Source organism: Indicator indicator, chromosome 29 (genome assembly GCF_027791375.1).
Source record: "Indicator indicator isolate 239-I01 chromosome 29, UM_Iind_1.1, whole genome shotgun sequence".
NCBI classification, from domain to species: Eukaryota; Metazoa; Chordata; class Aves; order Piciformes; family Indicatoridae; genus Indicator; species Indicator indicator.
The window spans coordinates 1893896-1916003 of record NC_072038.1 but is presented as its reverse complement, the minus strand read 5'-3'; the positions used below and the strand labels follow the sequence as shown (position 1 = coordinate 1916003).

The following is a 22108-nucleotide window of genomic DNA, read 5'->3' as shown; positions in this document are numbered from 1 at the left end:
GGCTTGAGCTCTTTAAGGCATGCTAGCACTTCTTGTTTGTGTGAAGGGAAATGGGAATAATCACTGTGCATTAGTTGAATATGCACATATATATATTTTTATATTTGACGTTGAAGGTATTTCCAACCCTAGGTAACTTTTGCATGTTTCTATCTCTTAACCCTTGCACTGTCTTTAATAAAAGTTGAGAAACAGAATTAACTTTGATTGTGAACAACTTCTCTATTACTAAAAGTGCCAGTCAGTAAACATACCAGGCTGTTTCTGCAACAAAAGCACTGGTACTTAAAATCAGAAATGTTTAAAAAAAAGGGCAGTATAATTTTCTTTCTTTTTTTCAGGTAGGAGGTACCATCAGTAATTTGTTTAAGACTAGGTAAGAGTTTCCTGTAGTACCAGTTAGGACTGACTGCAGCAACAGTGAACATTCCTCTAGCATGTACATTCTGAATTTTTCAATTTCTGCAGAATACCAAGTGCTGATTTGATCACACAAATTCTTTTTCTAACTAAAGAATCACCTTTCATGTTCCAGGCAGGAATTGTGTATCCAGGCTTGAATTGCATATTCTGACTGTCTCTTGTATTCCCTCTGCATCTAGCAAAGTCCTTGCCCACAATATATCTCTGGTTTTCCCCTTTGAATGACATCTAGTCAGGATTTGTGTTTTGTAGAATTATCTTTTCTCATGCTGCAAATTTCATAGGACCGTGAGCACAAGTTATGCTCTATTATTCCCATTTTAAACTTGGAATAGTTGCAGTACAGAAATGCTGGAGAATCTCACCTGGGTCAAAGATCAAATTATCAGTAGACACAGTGCAATAACCTATAAATTCTGCATCCAAGTTTTTAAGTGCCTTGACTTGTCAAGGTTCCCTTATTAATATCCCTGTCAAACTATTTATAGGAAAGGTATCTACAAGACTGGTAAGATGTAAAACATTTCTAAATATACCCAGTCAAATCAAATGACATTTATGCCATTAGTTAACATTGCCTGACAATGTATTTGCCCAAGATGGTTTCCCCAAATATATTTTTACTGAAGGAAAAGGAAACATCCAGAGCATCTGCATACCAGACCTTATAAAAGTCTCTTTGGAGCTCTGTGCCCAGTCTTTACAGAAACTTTCAAGGTAAGTGTATGGCTCCTGTGAACTTCTGGACAAAGCATGTGCCTTTTTACTCCATTTGACTTCCTATAAGACTTGAATATCCGTTTCTATCAGGGACTGTCTCACCAGTGATTTTATTCTAGATTGGAGGGCAGCATTTTTCCTACAGCTTATATACTAGCTCTGGTTACCTGTGCAACACAAATGAATTGCTGTGTATTCAAAGAGCAGTGACTGACTTCTAGCCTCTGCCACCAGAATTAATACCAAAATTGACCAACTGTTAAGGAAACTGTTAAGAAACTCAACACTTTAAGATTTCTGGAAAGCAGACTAGGCAATGGTGACAGTTAAAACTGTCATAATACAAGATAAATGGTCCATAGCAAGTCAGTTTTCCAGAGAAAAGCTGCCGTTTTCTGTCAGACAAGGAGGGCTCTTAATGGATCCTGAGTAGCAAAAAGCAAGGATTTATTTAATATCAAGTCTCTGTTATGGAAATATGAAATCTCTATTATGGCAATGTCCAAATTCGTTAGAATCCATGAATTTGAAGTGATAATTCTAAACTGTATTGCAATATTGAAACACTGAAGATCTGTTCTGCACATTGTTCCTTAGCAAAATATATAAGGATTAATTTCTGGAGAGGATGCAAGCATTTCCAGACAAGCCTGGGAAGTTTAAACCCAGCATCTAGTTTAAATATTTGAACAGATCAAGGTGCAGGAGGTTTCTTCTTTTGTACATAAAGCTGATCTCTCACTAACTCAACAGAATTTCTCTCTCACAGGGTTCTGTGCTGGCTGTGCCTCCTGGACAAGTGCAACCATGGCAACTCCAGACGCTGATATGGCAGCGTTTGGGGAGGCTGCTCCCTACCTCCGAAAGTCAGAGAAGGAGAGAATCGAGGCCCAGAACAAGCCCTTTGATGCCAAGACATCTGTCTTCGTGGTGCATCCTAAAGAATCCTTTGTGAAAAGCACAATCCAGAGCAAAGAATCAGGGAAGGTCACCGTCAAGACTGAAGCAGGAGAGGTTGGTAAAATGCAAGATTTACAAACAACATTTAATTCCCTCAATGAGATCTCCAGTGACACAAGTGTATCTTTCATTCCTCTGACAGACCCTGACTGTGAAGGAAGATCAGGTCTATCCCATGAACCCTCCCAAGTATGACAAGATAGAGGACATGGCCATGATGACCCACCTGCACGAACCCGCCGTGCTGTACAACCTCAAAGAGCGTTATGCAGCCTGGATGATCTACGTAAGTAGCAGCAGCAGTCTGCCTTGGGGTGCCAGCAGGATCTGCTGTGCCAGGCTGAGGGGAAGCCAACCTGCTGTCTCCCTTCCCCACAGACCTACTCAGGTCTCTTCTGTGTCACTGTCAACCCCTACAAGTGGCTGCCGGTGTACAACCCGGAGGTGGTGTTGGCCTACCGAGGCAAGAAGCGCCAGGAGGCTCCTCCACACATCTTCTCCATCTCTGACAATGCCTATCAGTTCATGCTGACTGGTGAGACAATGGCAGCATCTTCATAGCCATATCAAATTCGGGGGTTTTTTGTTTTTTTTTTTAAAAGAATTCCTGTGTGTAAACCTCAGCATGAGCCTTTAATTATCTTACTTAATCAGAGGCTGATGTTATGCATGAGACACAGTTATGTCCTAGTGATTATAGAATCATAGAGTGGTCTGGACCAGAAGGGACCTCCAAAGGTCATCCAGTCCGACCTCCCAGCAGTCAGCAGGGACACCCCCAAGTGGACCAGGTTGCCCAGGGCCTTGTCAAGCCTCACCTTGAATATCTCCAGGGTGATGTAGACAGCAGCACAAAAAAAGTTAGAAGAATAATTAATAGGATTAAATGAATCAGGGGAAACAAAAATTCTCCCCCACTTGCTGTTGAGATCAGATTTAGCAAAATCTGTCAGGAAATATTCATAGAGCTCTGAACAATTTAGTTTATCTCTCCCCAAACTGTTGTAGATTAATTTTTACCTGGTTTGGCTTCATCACTACATTGCTTGAAATAGGAAATTACCTGATTTCAAGCGTTATAGTGATACTTGCAATGATCAAAGGCCAGAATCCCCACTTGCACCCTCTGCAAACAGTGATAACTGTTTTGACTGCAAATTCCCTTGTAGTTAATATTCCTTTACTATGGATTTGCTTTCAAAACATGAATGTTACTTGGTTGAAAAAGACTAGAATTCTGTGCATGAAAACCACAATCTGCAGAAGGGAATCAATGATTTGATGATAATGCTTTTGTTTCATGACTCCAAGTGGACATTACTGAACAGTAGTGATAATAATGTTTACTATTAAAAAAGTTACTGAATTTTTAAATTCCATAATTTACAAAAAAAAAAGAGAGTAGTTCTTTTTCTTCTCCTTTTTCACTTCCACTTTTAACACTGAATCAGGTTCGCTAATAACAAGTATTTTATAGGTTTTTTTCAAATTTACTATTTCTTTCTTCCTTTTCTGTAGTTTGTGCCTTTAAAAACAGATTTGCAAAGACAGAAGTAAGCAAAAAATGGGCAGAGATCATCTGAAACCAATCAAACCAGAATAAGAAAACCCAGCATTTTTTCTTAATTCAGAAAAATCTTTTGTTCCTTCTAAAGCACTGGTTAAAAGGAAAAAATAGGAAAAAGGAGAGAAAAAAAGAACTTGTTTAACCATTTCTAGCATTGATCAAATCTCTACAATTATACATTTATGATTTAGGAGAGGAGGAGATGTGAAGCTTTTGATTCGTTCAATTTGTGCTCCAATCCCTTGCTACTTAGGAATGTGACCTGCCAGACTTTTCAAAGGGTACTTTGTTAAAGGAGAACAGCTATAAGCTGACTTCAAAATCTCGAACTGTCTAAGAACTTGCTAATGTGCAAATTGTTAGTTACACTTCCTGGGATCATAAAAAAGCACACAAGAAATGTGATATGAATCTCTGTGGATTCTACAGCAGGTTCTTTCGTATCAGAGCCTTCCACTATCAGTAACAGACTTCTGTAAGGAAGATAATCCTTTTGACTTCTTGAAGTCAATGGAAAGGAAAACGAGGTTGATTAAAGAAGGAGATTAAATTAAGAATGTGTCCTATTTGAATGACTGAAAAGGGAGTTTAAAATAAAACCGTGCAGGAGCAATACAAACTTGATCACTCTAAGCCTCTCCATAAGACACCTATCCTCCCAAAAAGAACTGCTTTTAGCACTCACAAATTCTATACAGGAAAGTCAGTAACAATATCTTTCTTTCTGTCTCTCACAGATCGGGAGAACCAGTCCATCCTGATCACGTAGGTACCCTCCCTGTTCGGGTCCCTTGCAGGGCTGCCCGGTGCCAGGGGACCTCCTGCCTGAGCACAGGCTCTCTGCTTCTCCCTTTGCTTTGGCAGTGGAGAATCTGGTGCAGGCAAGACTGTGAACACCAAGCGTGTCATCCAGTACTTTGCAACAATTGCAGCCAGTGGGGAGAAGAAGAAGGAGGAGCAGACATCAGGCAAGATGCAGGTGAGTTGGGAAAACAAACTGAACACTCAACATGTAGTTGCCAGGTCAGCTGAACTCTGTCAGTGAATAATGATCACCTTGCTTATTATCACCACGTTTAGTGTTAAATTAATAGATGTTAGCTTGAATCAATGCCTTCCTCCATTCCTGGAATATTTTAAAAAAGATGACCTCCAATGATGATCATCCTGCAGGGCACGCTTGAGGATCAAATCATCAGCGCCAACCCTCTGCTGGAGGCCTTTGGAAATGCCAAGACCGTGAGGAACGACAACTCCTCACGCTTTGTAAGTTGTTGCTTTGCACAAAACCTCTCCCTCTCATGACAAGATGAGTGATGGTCCAAGCTGTACTCCATGTAAAAGAGATGTCAAAAGAACCTACTCAGGCTGAGATGCTGCTGCTTCTCCTTAACAGGGCAAATTCATCAGAATCCACTTTGGGGCCACAGGCAAACTGGCTTCTGCTGACATTGAAACTTGTAAGAGGCCTCCTGAAACAATCCCATTCCTTCCTAAATTCCCACCTTAACTTCCTCAGTTCCCACTTTTACCTGCCTTCTTGTGCCTGACTCTTTCTGCCATCCTTGCCAGATCTGCTGGAGAAGTCCAGAGTCACTTTCCAGCTGCCAGCAGAAAGAAGCTACCACATCTTTTATCAGATCATGTCGAACAAGAAGCCAGAGCTAATTGGTAGGATGGATTATTCTGACCTTTGATTGATGATCACTGAAAAGTAGCCACCTGTCTGGTAAAGCTAATCCTGTGCCTTACCTCCTGCTCTTTTCAGACATGCTCCTGATAACCACCAACCCTTATGACTTCCACTATGTGAGTCAAGGTGAGGTCACTGTTCCCAGCATTGATGACCAAGAGGAGCTGATGGCTACAGATGTAAGTAACACAGCCAGGAGGCACCTATTCTACAGCTGAGAAAGGTGACAAAGGCAGCCTGCCAAGGACAAGTGTTTTAATTCATGGTTTTGATGGCAGAGTGCCATTGACATCCTGGGCTTCACTGCTGATGAGAAGACAGCCATCTACAAACTGACAGGGGCTGTCATGCACTATGGGAACCTGAAGTTCAAGCAGAAACAACGAGAGGAGCAGGCAGAGCCTGATGGCACAGAAGGTACTAGGGAATTCCTTCAAAGAGCTTCTCTGCTAGCAGAGATGCTGTCTTAGCCTCCACATACAGGCCTCTGTTGGCCTGTGCCACCACTAAACCCCCGAGGAAAATCTTTGTTCATTGCTGTCTAACTGCAGGGCTGCTTCCCTGCCCACGGGAAGGGCAATTCTCTTAGCCACTGGACACAGTCCAGACACACAGGGCCTGGGAGGGGAAGCTTCAGCCTCACACGGCACAGCTCTGCCTCTGTATAGCCTTCAACCACCAACTCATCGTGTTTGCAGTCCTAGTTTTTGTGAAATAAATCCTGCATTCTTTGCCATGCAGAAATCCACCTTCCATGGAAAATAGCTGTGCTGCACCAGGCATTTTGGAGTTCCTCAGGGAACCTCCAGATTCAAGCTCTCCCTCTGCAAGTGTGTCTGTCCTTGCTCTCAAAGCAAGCCATCACTAGCTTCTAGAATTTATCTTCCTTCTCAGAGCTTCTGGGACCAGAGCAGTGCCTTCCCCTTTCTAGAACACGCACAGTAGAATGTTCACACTGACCAGACTCTAGCCACTGCCCACAGACAAATGCTTCTTCCTCTCTCTCCCTCCTCTCCTCAGTGGCTGACAAGGCTGCCTACCTGATGGGCCTGAACTCAGCTGAGCTGCTCAAAGCCCTGTGCTATCCCCGAGTCAAGGTCGGCAATGAATACGTGACCAAAGGTCAAAACGTGACCCAGGTGAGAGCTGAAGGTGGAACAGACAAGACTGAAAGAGTACCTGAGTGGTCTTCTTTGACCCTGGGAAGGAACTCTGGTCCTTTCTTCTCTGCTGTAGGTGAACAACGCAGTTGGTGCCCTGGCCAAAGCTGTCTTTGAGAAGATGTTCCTCTGGATGGTTGTTCGCATCAACCAGCAGCTGGACACCAAGCAGCCCAGGCAGTACTTCATTGGTGTGCTGGACATTGCTGGCTTTGAGATCTTTGATGTAAGGCACGAGGATTTGACACCATAGCCCAGAGAGGGGCAGGAAGGGGATGAGGAAAGGGGGTTGTATGAGAAAGCTGGCAGCATGTTTCCTGTGTTGTAAAAGCAGTGACGGTGCTAGGACGTGTGTGTCAGAGCAGAGAAGTGCCCTGGTTGTTGGTCTGAGGGCAGAGAAATTCTTGGGTGGGACACTCTCTGATGGATCAGAGAGCTGAGACAGCAGACAGTGCTGCAGCTAAAGTTACTACAGGATTTGCTTTTGAGTAGTACAGTAAGAAGCAATTGTTACTTCTAGCTTGCGTTCACAAGTGATAACAACAGGATCCTTGGGGACAGTCAGTTTTACACTGGGAGATGCAGTAGGTTTAGGAGTGGTGCTTTGACTGGGGGACTTGAACCAGTGTTAGCAAAAGCCTGTGGTGATTGCCACACCTTGAGAAGCTGTGCACCTCTCTATGCTTTGTGCAGTTCAACAGCTTTGAGCAGCTGTGCATCAACTTCACCAATGAGAAACTGCAACAGTTCTTCAACCACCACATGTTCGTGCTGGAGCAGGAGGAGTACAAGAAGGAAGGCATTGAGTGGGAGTTCATTGACTTTGGCATGGACCTGGCTGCCTGCATCGAGCTCATTGAGAAGGTACTTTCCCATCCAAGGGTATGATGTTCTGTGATGTGTCTGAGCCAGATGCGGCTCAGAGCTCATTCACACGCAGCATTGAGGGTCAGGTCAAAAAGATACTTGGCAATGAAGTTTATTTTGGTGTAGGAAAGAGGAATTAGGGAATACCAATCTGTGCCATGACTCCTGCATTCCCTGGTCTTCAGGCATGGAAAGGATAGCCTGGACTCCTTCTTTAAAGCAAACTGGCATCCTTTGGTCCTTCCCCAGGCTGAGATGCTACCAGCCACATGCTGGTACCTTTGATGTTCATAAGATGTTTCTCATCATGACCATCTCTCACTTCTTGTGGTATCTTCCAGCCCATGGGCATCTTCTCCATCCTGGAAGAGGAGTGCATGTTCCCCAAGGCAACTGACACCTCTTTCAAGAACAAGCTCTACGACCAGCACCTGGGCAAGTCCAACAACTTCCAGAAGCCCAAACCTGCCAAAGGCAAGGCTGAGGCTCACTTCTCCCTGGTGCACTATGCTGGCACTGTGGACTACAACATCACTGGCTGGCTGGAGAAGAACAAGGACCCCCTGAATGAAACTGTCATTGGGCTGTACCAGAAATCATCTGTAAAGACACTGGCCTTGCTCTTTGCCAACTATGGTGGAGCAGATGCAGGTCAGCTCTGTGAGAAATGTATTTGCAGTGCGGAGCAGTGTTGACAGAAAATTAAAATAGTAGGGGAAAAAAAAAGCACTAAACATTTAAATTATTTTGTGTTCCATAGTCTCCAATATGTGGCATCCATGTTTTAACATTTTTCTTTTCTTTTTTCTTCCATTTACAGATGCTGGTGGTGGCAAAAAGGGTGGCAAGAAGAAGGGTTCCTCTTTCCAGACTGTCTCAGCTCTTTTCCGGGTAAGGAAAAAGTCATTATCTGTTAGGAGATGGACAGGAATTTGATTGTGGTTCTGAAATGTCTGTTGCATTTTTGGTCATACCTTTTGTCATCCTTGCAAATCTGTGCCTTTTGGCAGGGGAATATCGCATCATTCCCTTCAATACTGCACGGTTAACTTGCTTGGACACCACAACACCTGCTTTAGTTCATTCATGAACTTCCCTTTATTTCAGAAGAGGGAATGGCCTTGTTTCTTCCTGGAACTCCCTAGCAAATTGGCTCAGACTGTTTTTTTCCAAAGAACTCTTGATGCTGCATCCTTGTATTTTGGCTGATTTCTTCCACCTGCCTTAGTTTTGTTATTGCCTTCTCTGAATAATCTATAAAAATCACGGAAGTATGAAGTTCACCTTCTTAAACTGGGAGTGAAGAACAGATCTGAGGAACTCCCTTAAATCCTCTCTGGAGACTCCAAAGATATTTCATGACCTTCCTTAAAATCTTCCCTGGAGACTTCAAAGATGTTTCCTATACTTCTTTTATGTATCTATGAGGATTTTCAATATTGACATGCTGTAGTATTTGAAACAAGAATTCTACAAAAGTTCTTGTAGAATCCAAGATACAAGGAAGAGAAACACAGATTTACATGAAATTATGGAATGTTGAGGTCGGGTTTCAGTTATGTTGTCAAGGTTTCATTTGGCTGATATGGAGAGAGTGAGAGTGAAGTACTATTAAAAACAAACTTAAATAGGCTGTACATATATTCCATCCACTTCAGAAGCACTTATTTAGCTGCCAAATTAGATGCTAGTCACACTTAACCGAGAGTCTGTGTCAGTCACTGAATGTACCAACACCAGCATGTCACTCACTGAATGTACCAACTGTAACATATCACCCAACTAAATTCTGTGAGCTGAAAGGAAAATTGTGAGATGTCAGCTCCAAAAACTCTGAGAGTCCTCAGATTTCAAATTTCCCTTTGGGAGTTCTGCTAGATGGAGAGAAGACAGGTCTGCATCCTGAAATACTTAGTTTGATATATCCATTATTAAGCTTCCAGTACCTGTGCTTAATAAGTTAAACTTCACTTTTATAATCCCACAGGAGAATTTAAACAAGCTGATGACTAATCTGAGAAGCACTCATCCCCATTTTGTACGATGCATCATCCCAAATGAAACAAAAACACCTGGTAAGTGACCCAAGAGGAGGAAAACTCCATGTACCCAATCTCTTCTCCTCAGTACCAAACAAGAGGGCAGTCACTAATGGTGGTGTTTGCTAGGTGCCATGGAGCATGAGCTGGTGCTGCACCAGCTGCGCTGTAACGGTGTGCTGGAAGGGATCCGCATCTGCAGGAAGGGATTCCCCAGCAGAGTCCTCTACGCCGACTTCAAACAGAGGTGAGAGTGCTTCACCCTTCTGCCCATTCAGAGCAAGCTGAAGTATCTCAAAAAATGTTAAACATGACACTTTAAATTGCTAATGAGCAGTAATATAGAAATGTTTCACCATTAGTTCATGGCAGTATGGCACTGCTGAGATCAGGATTCAAATACATGTAGAGTTAATAGTAAAAACACTCTCCATATCCTGTTCTGAGAGGATAAGCAGCGACACCTCACACTAGATTAGGTTGCTCACAGCCTCATCCAGCCTGGCTGCAAAATCCTCCAGGGATGAAGCTTCCACCTCCCTGGCAACCTGTTCCAGTGTCTCACCACCCTCATGGGGAAGAATTTCTTCCTAACATCAAATCTGAATCTCCCCACTTCTAGTTTTTCTCCATCCACCTGAGTCCTATCACTCTCTGACACCCTAAAAAGTCTCTCTCCAGCTTTCTTGTAGTCCCCTTCAGATCCTCGAAGGCCACAAGAAGGTCTCCTCGGAGCTTTCTCCTCTCCAGACTGAATAACCCCTACTCTCTCGATCCATCTTCATATCAGAGGAGCTCCAGCCCTCTGCTCATCCTCATGGCCCTTCTCTGGACATGTTCCAGCTCACCTGAATCTCAGAAGGCTTTCAACTTCAACCACAATGGTGATGTCTGTGATGGGGATTTCATCGTGTTCTGCTTTCTCCTACAGATACAGGGTGCTTAATGCCAGTGCTATCCCAGAGGGACAGTTCATGGACAGCAAGAAGGCTTCAGAAATGCTTCTTGGCTCCATTGATGTGGACCACACCCAATACAGATTTGGTCACACCAAGGTAGACACAAGACTCGTCTGAAAATTTAGTCAGGCAGTGGTAAGGGTAGAAGCCTCAGTGCTCAGCTCCACAGTACTCAAGGAAGGCAGGAGAGGAAAACCCTGAAATGGTAGTGAGGTTAAGAGTTCGGATCATCAGGCAAGTTTGTGACAATAAGGAATGTTGGAGGTGAGGCTATAAGGTCTTGGTATTAGAGGCTAGTTAAGGTCACATACAGGTAGGCTAACATGGCCCAGGCACTATTCCTTAATTTCTGAACAGATCCACGTCAATGAGATTGATCTGACATGAAGCCAGGAAGTAAGTCCCCAGGACATGGTTGAGCTCACCAGGGTCCGTGATAAGGCACAGATGTGGCTGAAGATGTGGCTGGAAATCATAATTCCTACCACATAGCTCAGACAGGGACTGAATGCTTAGGGCTGAACTTATAGGAAGCTCATTTGTCCTTGGTCAGAAGGTCTGGGAGGGGGCCCAAGGTGACGCTCGTCATGGCCGTTAAGATACTGTGTGACTGTCCTGTACGACCTGACAATGGCAGGCTGCAACATTTCCTTTCTCAAGGTGTTCTTCAAAGCTGGGCTGCTGGGACTCCTGGAGGAGATGCGAGATGACAAGCTGGCAGAGATCATCACTCGCACTCAGGCCAGGTGCAGAGGTTTCCTGATGAGAGTGGAGTACAGGAAAATGGTGGAGAGGAGGTAGACATTCCTCATATTTAATTTGTTCTCATGGTGCTGGACTAAACTTTAAATCTATCACACTGAAGCTATACAATAGCTATGTGAATTTCATTTCAGGGATTCCATCTTCTGCATCCAGTACAATGTTAGAGCATTCATGAACGTCAAGCACTGGCCCTGGATGAAGCTATTCTTCAAGATCAAGCCCTTGCTGAAGAGTGCAGAGTCTGAGAAGGAAATGGCCAACATGAAGCAAGAGTTTGAGAAAACCAAGGAAGAGCTTGCAAAGTCTGAGGCCAAGAGGAAGGAGCTGGAGGAGAAAATGGTGGCCTTGCTGCAGGAAAAAAATGACCTGCAGCTGCAAGTGCAGGCTGTGAGTATCACACTTCATCTGTCCCAGGAAAGAGACCATTACAAAGGCAGAATGCTTCCTGTCCTAAGCAGAGATTCCCAGGAAGCTGACAGATGTGCAGTAGAGAACAGATGCACTCACACAGTGAGTGTGTGACACTGTGAGTCACTGACACACAGTGAGTCAGGCTGACACTGAGTAAGCAGCTGCTTGCTGGGGCATGGTGACTCTCAGAGTAGTTCCATGTGAGACTTGTCACTCCTGCTGCCTGAAGAAAGAGCCACAGCAGAGAGCCTTGAGCTGGAGGGGAAGTATCTCCATCTGCTCACCTTTCCAAGCAGAGCATCTGCTAAGAGAGTAAAGGCAAAGCTGAGAAGGACTCACATTTCCTACTTGCAGCTTCACTAGAAGGCCTTGATTACTTTCCAATACATGGATGCTTCCCCTGCAGACTCAGTCAGAAACAGGCAGTATCTTCACTTCCAAGGAAGTGATCAACTAGGCACTACAGGGAATGCTAGGCATGGCCTGGATGGAAGGCATAGATGTAGCTGGTAGCAAAGGCAAGGCCTCTATTTGTTCTGCAACAATTTTAAAAGCATTTTAAAAAGTAATAAATTTCTTTCCCAACTCTTGTTAAAAACTAAGAAGCCTTAACCTCTCAGATGTTATAAGTTTCTCAATTAGACAACTGAAAGGAAAAAGCTACTAAATAATGTTTCTGCCATGAAAAAATACTCCAGGAGCTTGTTCCTGAGGAAGGTAGTAAGTGAAGTGATTCTGATTTGCTTGTGAGCAGATGAGCTATTTTCACATCTATCCTCTGTGTGAGGTGTTTTAAAAAGTCACCAAAAATTTGAAATCAGTTGATACGAGATGAAATGGTTGCCCAGTAAACACTGGGCAAGATCTTTAGTTGCTGGATTGTAGGCCAGGTTCAGCTCCCATTTTAACTCCTGCGTACTCAGGGATACACGGGACACAGAGACAAACTTCAAACCATGAAAACCCACAACAATCACTGTCTCCCAACCAGGAAGCAGATAGCTTGGCTGATGCTGAGGAGAGATGTGACCAGCTCATCAAAAACAAAATCCAGCTGGAGGCCAAAATTAAGGAACTGACTGAAAGATGTGAAGACGAGGAAGAAATTAATGCTGAGCTGACAGCCAAGAAGAGAAAACTGGAGGATGAATGTTCAGAGCTGAAGAAAGATATTGATGACCTGGAGTTAACACTGGCCAAGGTGGAGAAGGAAAAGCATGCCACTGAGAACAAGGTATGAGGCAGGAGGGCTCCCTCACAACTCAGAAAAGAGCACTGTGCACTTCCAGGACTTCTCTACTGACTTCCTTTATTGACACCTCTTCCTTCTTCTCAAAGGTGAAAAACCTCACAGAGGAGATGGCAGCCCTGGATGAGACCATTGCTAAGCTGACAAAAGAGAAGAAAGCCCTCCAAGAGGCACATCAGCAGACACTGGATGACCTGCAGGCAGAGGAGGACAAAGTCAACACTCTGACCAAAGCTAAAACCAAGCTGGAGCAGCAAGTGGACGATGTAAGCACACAGGCAAAGAGCAAGAAGAGGACAGGTGTGGAGTTTGAGGTGTGTGGCAGAACACTGATGGCCTTCTTGTCTTTAGCTGGAAGGGTCCCTGGAGCAAGAGAAGAAACTGCGCATGGACCTGGAGAGAGCCAAGAGGAAACTGGAAGGAGACCTGAAGCTGTCCCAAGACAGCATCATGGATCTGGAAAATGATAAGCAGCAGCTGGATGAGAAACTGAAGAAGTAAGTGAGGCTGTGGGGCAGCTGAGCACTGTGATGCTGTACTTTTCTCTTTCCTTTGGGCTCTGCCACAATCCACTCAGTGGACTTATGATGGTTTGTTTGCCGTGATCTTGAAGTACAAAAACTCAAGTGACCATGACAGAGGAGATCACTTCAATTAACAGTAAAACTTTATGGTTTGCCCATATGGTGCATGTCTTAGGTGAGAAAAGGTGAGAGGATGTAGTAAATGAACTAACCAAAAGTGTCTTTTAAAGTTTTATTAAGAATAAGGACAAGCAAAGAAAACAGCATGCTGGGCTGAGAAAAGGGGACAAAAATCCAGCAAAGGAAGAGTTTTTCTCTCCTTCTTATATAGCTATCTCATTTACATAAACAGACTTATGTTAAATAGAAGGCAGGACATGATAATGAGCCCCCAGAATGTTCTGAAGTGCTCAGGAGAGAAAAAAAAAAGGGATCAGAGAGTAAAAGCATCTTTCTCACAGAACGCCGCAGAACTCCTACATACTTATCTGACACACTCATTCCAAGGCAGAGCCAAGCAAGGCCACCTTTATCTTTGATTTGTCTAATAAGAGGTCAAATTGAGCCCCTTGAAAACAATCTTCCAAACAAAATTCACTGAACTTAACTTTTTACTTGACACAAATCACATATTCCTCCATGAATATTGTAAAAATATTCACAACAGAGGAGAAAAGAGAAAAGTAATATAAGGTAGAATAAAGTGAAGGGAAAAGAGAAAGAGGCATATTGCAACTGCCAGCGTGAGGGCCCAAAGACACCTCTCTGGTTCCAAGTTCAGTCCTGCTGGTCCTTCCAATCCTTTCTTGATCCTGGTGGGGAAAGCTTTCAAAGTCTTGTTGGTAGGGAACATCTTTTATTGTCAGTCACAGCTGTTCAAGTCCTATCTCTACCTCTTTCTGCCCCTCACGAGTGAGGCTTCCAAAGAGGCCCAAGGAGAAGTGTCTGAGGTGTGGTCTGGGCCTAAGGAGGGATATATGGGGTTGGAGGCAGGTAGCTCTTGACCAGGAGGTGTGTTTTCATATTATAATGACATTAGAATGAGTGAAGTTTGCCTAAGGTTCATGGTTTCCTTAGCAACAGCAGGGCATCAATCCCCTTTGATATTTGGTATGTGTTATGGGTTTAAGATGTCTTAACCATAGAGTACAGTCCTCCAGGGACTAGACAGTCCATGGAGTGGACACAGGAAATTGTAATTACTATTATTTCATCTTATCAGCCTGCAAGCTCTATATAAACAGGCTGCATGGCCAGTTCTTCCCCTTTTTTCCCTCTCCTTGCTCCCAGATTGGAACCTTATCTCTTGCAGGGGAGGTTTGCAGCCTTCTGTGGTCTTGGCAAAGCTAATTTTTAGCTACGCAATTCGGGCCTAGGCTGTGGGGGTGAAGCAGGGAGTCATGTGGAGGGGGCACTGAGGCTTGGGTTTTGGCCTGGCTGGGGGGAAAGTTTTGGAAGATGCTGGCCTAGTGAGGTTTTGGTAAGCCCAGGTTGGAGAACTGGACCGAGGCTGAATTTGAATTTGTGTATTTTGCATTTCTGTATATATTTAAGAATAGCATTTCTATTTAAAATTTCCAATTCTGTGGAGAGTTTTTATTTTACTCCTTTGGGAAGGGGTAAATTAGCTTCCTGTCCCCTCAACCCAAGACAGTATGATTTTCATTTGGAAGGAATGAGCTGGGACAGCACAGGCTGCTCAGGGGTGTTGTGGAGTCTCCTTCTCTGCCGACTTTCAAAACCCACCTGGATGCATTCCTGTGCAGACTACCCTAAGTGATCCTGCTTTGGCAGAGGGGTTGGACCCGATGATCTCTTGAGGTCCCTTCCAGCCTCTGATACACTGTGATACTGTGAACTCTCTGTTAACAGACATCCACTCAGTCACCAGAATGGCTGGGTGCTCCTAGTACCATGTAGGTCTTTTCCCATAGAACTTGTACCTGCATGTCAATGGAGACTGCATTCCATTGTACAAGCTCAGTAACTTAATCAATAACTATGGAGCAGGCTGCTGTAAACTCATGCTAAGATGTTAGCCTCAACATTAGTCCAAGTTTTGGGGTGGGGGGGTCCTGATTCCTGAGGACAGTAACAGGCAGGTAATGTTCTTCAGACCACTTCTTACAAGCTCTAACATGGTTTGCTCTGCCCAAAGGAAAGACTTTGAGATCAGCCAGATCCAGAGCAAAATCGAGGATGAGCAAGCCCTGGGCATGCAATTCCAGAAGAAGATCAAAGAGCTGCAGGCAAGTCTCTGTTGCTTCCCCTCTTGCACCTAGACTCAGGTCAGGCAGGAGAAGGGCATGGGTGTGAAGGGTCCCTCGTGTTCCCCAGGCTCGCATTGAGGAGCTGGAGGAGGAAATTGAGGCCGAGCGAACCTCTCGCGCAAAAGCAGAGAAGCATCGAGCTGACCTCTCCCGGGAGCTGGAGGAGATCAGTGAGCGCCTGGAAGAGGCAGGAGGAGCTACAGCAGCACAGATTGAGATGAACAAGAAGCGTGAGGCAGAGTTCCAGAAGATGCGTCGTGACCTGGAAGAGGCCACGCTGCAGCACGAGGCCACGGCTGCCGCCCTGCGCAAGAAGCACGCGGACAGCACCGCTGAGCTTGGGGAGCAGATCGACAACCTGCAGAGAGTGAAGCAGAAGCTGGAGAAGGAGAAGAGTGAGCTGAAGATGGAGATTGACGACCTGGCCAGCAACATGGAGTCTGTCTCCAAAGCCAAGGTATGGAATTGCAGTAGAACATGCTCACAGGGCCTAGGTATGTCACAAAGGCTGCATCTACCAGCCAGATGCTCATCAGGAAGGCTCTGTGGTGATAAGGCAGAGGGCAGGTGTTCGCTGATGTCCTTCCTTGTGACTGCTCTGCAGGCAAACCTGGAGAAGATGTGCCGCACTCTGGAAGATCAGCTGAGTGAGCTGAAAACCAAGGAGGAGCAGAACCAGCGCATGATCAATGACCTCAACACTCAAAGAGCTCGTCTGCAGACAGAATCAGGTGAGACATTCTCCTTGCTGAGCTGCAGTGGGAGGACCTGCATGCCACGTGGATACCACAGTGTGCAAAGCAACATCTGCTGTGTCCTCTTCAGCCCTCTCCTGACCCTGTGAATTTAAAGGCAGAAACTGTCTCATTATTCACAGTCCACTTACCTCTGTTCCTTTTACCCTCCCCAGGTGAATATTCACGCCAGGTGGAGGAGAAGGATGCTCTGATTTCTCAACTGTCTAGGGGCAAGCAAGGATTCACCCAGCAGATTGAGGAACTCAAGAGACATCTGGAGGAAGAAATCAAGGTCTGGAAGTACTCTTCTGTCCACAGCTCACATCACCCCTGAACAAATAACCAGAGCTCTATCTGACCCAGGACTGATTCAATACTCTGTGCCCAAACACAAGTGTTACTGGAGGCAACAGCAGTAAATGCACACACCCCTGCTTATGTAGAGGGAGGGAAATGCAGAGTCTTTGGTGTTGGAGGGAGACATCCACAGGGCTTCCATGAGATGCTGATGACAGCCTCAAAGACAGAATTCAGACACCCATGTCAAATGCAGTAAGGAACCACAAAACCTGTCACTAACAACTCCAAAATTGACTGCTGAAGGCATCACCAGTTCCTGCCTTTACATTTGGCCAGTTAGAGCTTCATTCTGATTTCACTGTCAAAAGGCATCTCAAACAAGTACTCAGGTTGCCAATATCAATGTCTCCACAGGCCAAGAACGCCCTGGCCCATGCCCTGCAGTCTGCTCGCCATGACTGTGACTTGCTCCGGGAGCAATATGAGGAGGAGCAGGAAGCCAAGGCAGAGATGCAGCGAGCCCTGTCCAAGGCCAACGGAGAAGTGGCTCAGTGGAGAACCAAATACGAGACGGACGCCATCCAGCGCACGGAGGAGTTGGAGGAGGCCAAGTACGTGGGAACCAGGATGTTGAATGGCTAGAGAAGGCTGAGGCTGCCAAGTGTGTCTGAGAGTGGGTCACGACAGGGGTGGCACAGAGGCAGAGCAATAGAGTCTTTGTGGGAGAGGGGAGAGAGGAGAGTAGAGGAAGAGTGTGCTGTGGAGAAAGTGTGTATTGGAAGGACAGAGTAGGCCTCGGGGCTGGAAAGGCTGAGATGGGCTGAACACTCAATTGGTGCTAGGATAGAGACGTGGCTGACACTGCAGACTGTATGCAGTCTTGGTTCAGAAGAAACATATGGAAGATTGTTGGGCTCAGAAACTGGCCAACTGCCCTTTCTCAAGCAATACCAAATTGGCTGCCCTTTGAGGTCTAACATAACCTGTGCTCACCACCCCCAGGAAGAAGCTGGCACAACGCCTGCAGGATGCAGAGGAACATGTTGAAGCTGTCAATGCCAAATGTGCCTCCCTGGAAAAGACAAAGCAGAGGCTGCAGAATGAAGTGGAGGACCTGATGATTGATGTGGAGAGATCAAATGCTGCCTGTGCAGCTCTGGATAAGAAGCAGAAGAACTTTGACAAGGTCTTTTGGGCTCCAGCCCTGGGGTTTCAGGGCAGAGCATGTCCTCCTGAGCAGCACATCCATACTCACATCCCATTTCTCTCCAGATCCTGGCAGAATGGAAGCAGAAGTATGAGGAAACGCAGGCTGAGCTGGAAGCCTCCCAGAAGGAGTCTCGCTCTCTCAGCACAGAGCTGTTCAAGATGAAGAATGCCTATGAGGAGTCCTTGGACCACCTGGAAACACTCAAGCGGGAGAACAAGAACTTGCAGCGTAAGTGCCTGGCCCTCTGCTCCTGGATGGCCTTCCTTGCCATCCACCACCCCCACTGCTCCACATGGGTCTGTGCCTGCAGGTGACACAGGTGCCTGTCAGGTTGGTGTGGCAGGGCCCTTACCATGCTGTTCTGTGCCTCCCCTGCCATTGGTCTTTGCTTCCACAGAGGAGATTTCTGACCTGACGGAGCAGATTGCAGAGGGTGGAAAGGCAATTCATGAGCTGGAGAAGGTCAAGAAGCAGGTTGAGCAGGAGAAATCTGAACTCCAAGCCTCCCTGGAGGAAGCTGAGGTATACAGGGTGTTAATAAATGATGTCCAGACTGAATGCATGGAAATATATCTCTGCAGAAAGTGCAGGAAAGAAGGCCCATGAAATAATGTGTAAGAGGTTCTTTAGGAAGGAAGCTGTAGTTTGAGTCACTGTTCCTGTTGTCTTGTTCAGGCCTCCCTGGAACATGAAGAGGGGAAGATCCTGCGCCTGCAGCTTGAGCTCAACCAAGTGAAAGCTGAGATTGACAGGAAGATAGCAGAGAAAGATGAGGAGATCGACCAGCTGAAGAGAAACCACCTCAGAATTGTGGAGTCCATGCAGAGCACTCTGGATGCTGAGATCAGGAGCAGGAATGAAGCTCTGAGGCTGAAGAAGAAGATGGAAGGAGACCTGAATGAAATGGAGATCCAGTTGAGCCATGCCAACCGCCAGGCTGCAGAAGCACAGAAGAACCTGAGGAACACTCAGGCTGTGCTCAAGGTCTCCTCAGCAAAATTGCAGAAAGAGTCATTGCTGTTATTTCTGGCACCAAGCTCACACCTTCACTGTGTCATTCCTCTTGTCTCTCTTTCCAGGATACTCAGCTACACTTGGATGATGCTGTCAGGACTCAGGAGGACCTGAAGGAGCAGGTGGCCATGGTGGAGCGCAGAGCAAACCTGCTGCAGGCTGAAGTAGAGGAGCTAAGATCAGCCCTGGAGCAAACAGAGAGGTCAAGGAAATTGGCTGAGCAGGAGCTTCTGGATGCCACTGAACGTGTGCAGCTGCTCCATACCCAGGTAGGACACTGCTGGAAATTCATCCCCTCAACAAGGGATGACACAGAATGAAACTGCTCTGCAACTTGTCAGTAGCTGCTATGTAAACATTTGGAGACTGATGTTGGTTTTGCTGTTGTGGCCCTAAAAAGGACTCCTGATTTAAAGATTTTTTTTAAACAATACTCACACTTGGTGTGGAGACTTTTTCTCTGAAAGTACCAATCCTGCTTTGCTGTTGCACAGAACACCAGCTTGATCAACACCAAGAAGAAGCTGGAAACAGACATCATGCAAATTCAGAGTGAAATGGAGGATACAATCCAGGAAGCCAGAAATGCAGAAGAGAAGGCCAAGAAGGCCATCACTGATGTGAGTTGGGGATTCCTTTCAGTGCTGCTGGTAGATGAATTCTCCCCCAAACTGTCTCCAGCACCAAAATGGCTTTGACCCTTTGCTCTCCTCAGGCAGCCATGATGGCAGAAGAGCTGAAGAAGGAGCAGGACACCAGTGCCCACCTGGAGAGGATGAAGAAGAACCTGGACCAGACGGTGAAGGACCTGCAGCACCGTCTGGATGAGGCTGAGCAGCTGGCCCTGAAGGGAGGCAAGAAGCAGTTACAGAAACTGGAGGCCAGAGTGCGTAGGGCTTTTATATATGCTTCACTGAAGATGTCGATTAAGTAGCCACCAGGGAAACTCCAATGATGATCTATATTCCCTTCAAGGTGCGAGAGCTGGAAGGGGAAGTGGATGCTGAGCAGAAGCGCAGCGCTGAAGCTGTGAAGGGGGTGCGCAAGTACGAGAGGAGGGTGAAGGAGCTGACCTACCAGGTAAGGCAGGAGACACACTTGGCCTGACAGAGCTTTCTCACAGCAAGTCAAACTTTGCACACACCATCCCAAGGGAATTAATCACCTGACACGATGCAGAACTCATCCATCTGTGTCTTTCCTGTCTACTAACCCATCTAGTCTGAAGAAGACAGGAAGAATGTTCTCAGGCTGCAGGATCTGGTGGACAAGCTGCAAATGAAGGTGAAGTCCTACAAGAGACAAGCTGAGGAGGCTGTAAGTATTGCTCAAGAATGGGAACAAGGCACATTCCTCCAGGGCAGCAAGCTCAGTGAGATGAGTGTGAATAGCAGGAGAGAGCATGAAAGAACCTGCCAAGACACAACAGCCTTGGCCACACTCTGTCCCTATTGTGACATAAAGCCATGCAAAGGTCTGGGCACCCTGCAGCCAGGGATGAACTGAGAGAAGCTCTGCAGCCTGTTTTAGAGCAGAGCTCAGGCTAAACAAGCCCAGGGGCACATCCACTGTTGGAAGTGACACTGACAATTGAACTGAAGTGCAGGGAGCAGAAGCAGGCAAAAGGGACCCAATTTGTTTCTCAAGACTTTCACAGCCCTGGTGAAGCTTGCCACAGTGGGGTCCTGAATAGGGATGATGGGGAGGACTGTGGGAGGCTTCCATGTCAGCAGTGGTGAGTGGGGGATGGAGGTCTGGGCCTGCCCCTAGGGAAGAGCTGGAGCCATGCAAGGTGGAGGAGCATCAGGAGTGAAGCCTCTGCCCTGGGCTCCTCCCCACCGACTCCCTCTCCCCGCACAGGAGGAGCTGTCCAATGTCAACCTCTCCAAGTTCCGCAAGATCCAGCACGAGCTGGAGGAAGCCGAGGAGAGAGCTGACATTGCAGAGTCGCAGGTCAACAAGCTCCGAGTGAAAAGCCGTGAGTTCCATGGCAAGAAGATAGAAGAGGAGGAGTGAGGCTGTCATGAGGCAGCAAAGTGCCCTGGGGGCTTCACAAAATGTGAACCTCTCAGGCACCTTCTTCCACATTTAAGGTCTGCCACCAGACAATGGTGCAGACTAACCAAGACATTAGAAGTTTTGTGGTTGTCTTGCTGTCAGTAGTGAGGATGACAAAGCAGAAACCCCAAAGCTCTCTGTATTTGCTGTCTGAAAGAGTGATGGGAGTGAGTCTTCTTGGAAGTAACCTGAGTTTAGTCACAAAATGCTTAATAAACCCATCCAACAGAGCTAGCTTTGATGTCTCTCTAACTCTTCCTTCCCATGATACATTAGAAGGCTTCCTGTGGTTCCCTAGTGCACTTCAGATGTCTTTCACTTCATTTTATTCTCTGCACTCATGCTTCCTGAGAGCCTGACTCTGTTTTTTTGACACTGTCTTTGCCATCAGTTCCTCTTCTTTCACTTCTTTCTCTGAATGTCCATTCTCTGTCTATACTAAAAAGCTTCAGTTTCTTACAATCTCCATCAGTGCAGAGCAGTAAATACAATTTTTTTTAGCCATTAATAGCAAAAAGCTGGAGGGTTTGTGTTGACCTGACAGTGCATAGTCTTAGGATGTGTCTGGGCCTGAACTGGTTTTCGGTCATTTTAATAACTGTAATAGTCTAACAGCTATTACTGTTAGGTTATGCTTTGTGAGCAGTAAAGGCCTGACAAGCCTTGGATGTCACAGAACCATAGGATCATAGAATTGTTTTGTTTGGAAGAGACCTCTGAGATCATCGTGTCCCTGCATAATAAATCATCTTTCATGATAACTGAGGCAGGGGAAACTGCGCCTTTTAAACATCAGTTGGTAACCAGTGAAAGCAGTGGTGGAAGAATAATGCCACAGGGGAAAAGGCTGCTATGAGGAAGGATTTTGTGTAAAAATGCAAACAGTTTTTATTATGAGTGGATTGGGAACAGGCCTGTGGAGAAGGTCTTGGGAGTGTTGGTGGATGAAAAACTGAATATGAGCTCGCAATGTACACTTGCAGCCCAAAAAGCCAATAGCATCCTAGGCTACATCAGAAAAAGTGTGGGCAGCAGGCTGAGGGAAATTATCCACTCTTGTGAGAGCCTACCTGCAGTGCTGTGTCCAGCTCTCTGGACCTGAACATAAGAAAGGCTGTGACCTACTCAGGTAGGACCAGAAGAGGGACATGAAGATGGTCAGGGGGCTGGAGCACCTCCCTG

General features: G+C 45.9%; 1 protein-coding gene across 3 annotated transcripts; it reads left to right on the top strand.

The window, feature by feature from the left end:
* Positions 1-1950: 1950 nt before the first annotated feature.
* On the top strand, positions 1951-21658 carry LOC128976481 (myosin heavy chain, skeletal muscle, adult). Of its 3 annotated transcripts, none has more exons than XM_054393755.1 (38): positions 1951-2157; positions 2246-2389; positions 2482-2638; positions 4408-4435; positions 4535-4649; positions 4844-4936; positions 5067-5130; positions 5243-5341; positions 5439-5542; positions 5642-5780; positions 6384-6502; positions 6600-6749; positions 7217-7387; positions 7732-8041; positions 8211-8281; positions 9378-9465; positions 9559-9676; positions 10361-10484; positions 11049-11185; positions 11285-11540; positions 12556-12798; positions 12903-13079; positions 13165-13310; positions 15496-15586; positions 15675-16064; positions 16212-16338; positions 16518-16636; positions 17059-17255; positions 17647-17830; positions 17917-18082; positions 18252-18376; positions 18530-18838; positions 18934-19137; positions 19363-19488; positions 19584-19754; positions 19844-19948; positions 20090-20185; positions 20729-21658. In XM_054393755.1, the coding sequence occupies exons 1-38, from the start codon at positions 1951-1953 to the stop codon at positions 20882-20884; spliced, it is 5826 nt and encodes a 1941-aa protein (XP_054249730.1). In that variant the 3' UTR covers positions 20885-21658. The 3 variants fall into 3 exon arrangements, with proteins under 3 accessions (XP_054249730.1, XP_054249731.1, XP_054249729.1); XM_054393756.1 differs by having other exon boundaries at positions 7732-8050; XM_054393754.1 differs by having other exon boundaries at positions 7732-8080.
* The last annotated feature ends 450 nt before the right edge of the window (positions 21659-22108 follow it).

Coding starts and splice junctions, on each gene's coding strand:
- LOC128976481 (XM_054393754.1), top strand. CDS start 1,951: ATGGCAACTCCAGACGCTGATATGGCAGCGTTTGGGGAGGCTGCTCCC. Junction 2,639..4,407: donor CTATCAGTTCATGCTGACTG/GTGAGACAATGG, acceptor TGTCTCTCACAG/ATCGGGAGAACCAGTCCATC. Junction 6,503..6,599: donor AAGGTCAAAACGTGACCCAG/GTGAGAGCTGAA, acceptor TCTCTGCTGTAG/GTGAACAACGCAGTTGGTGC.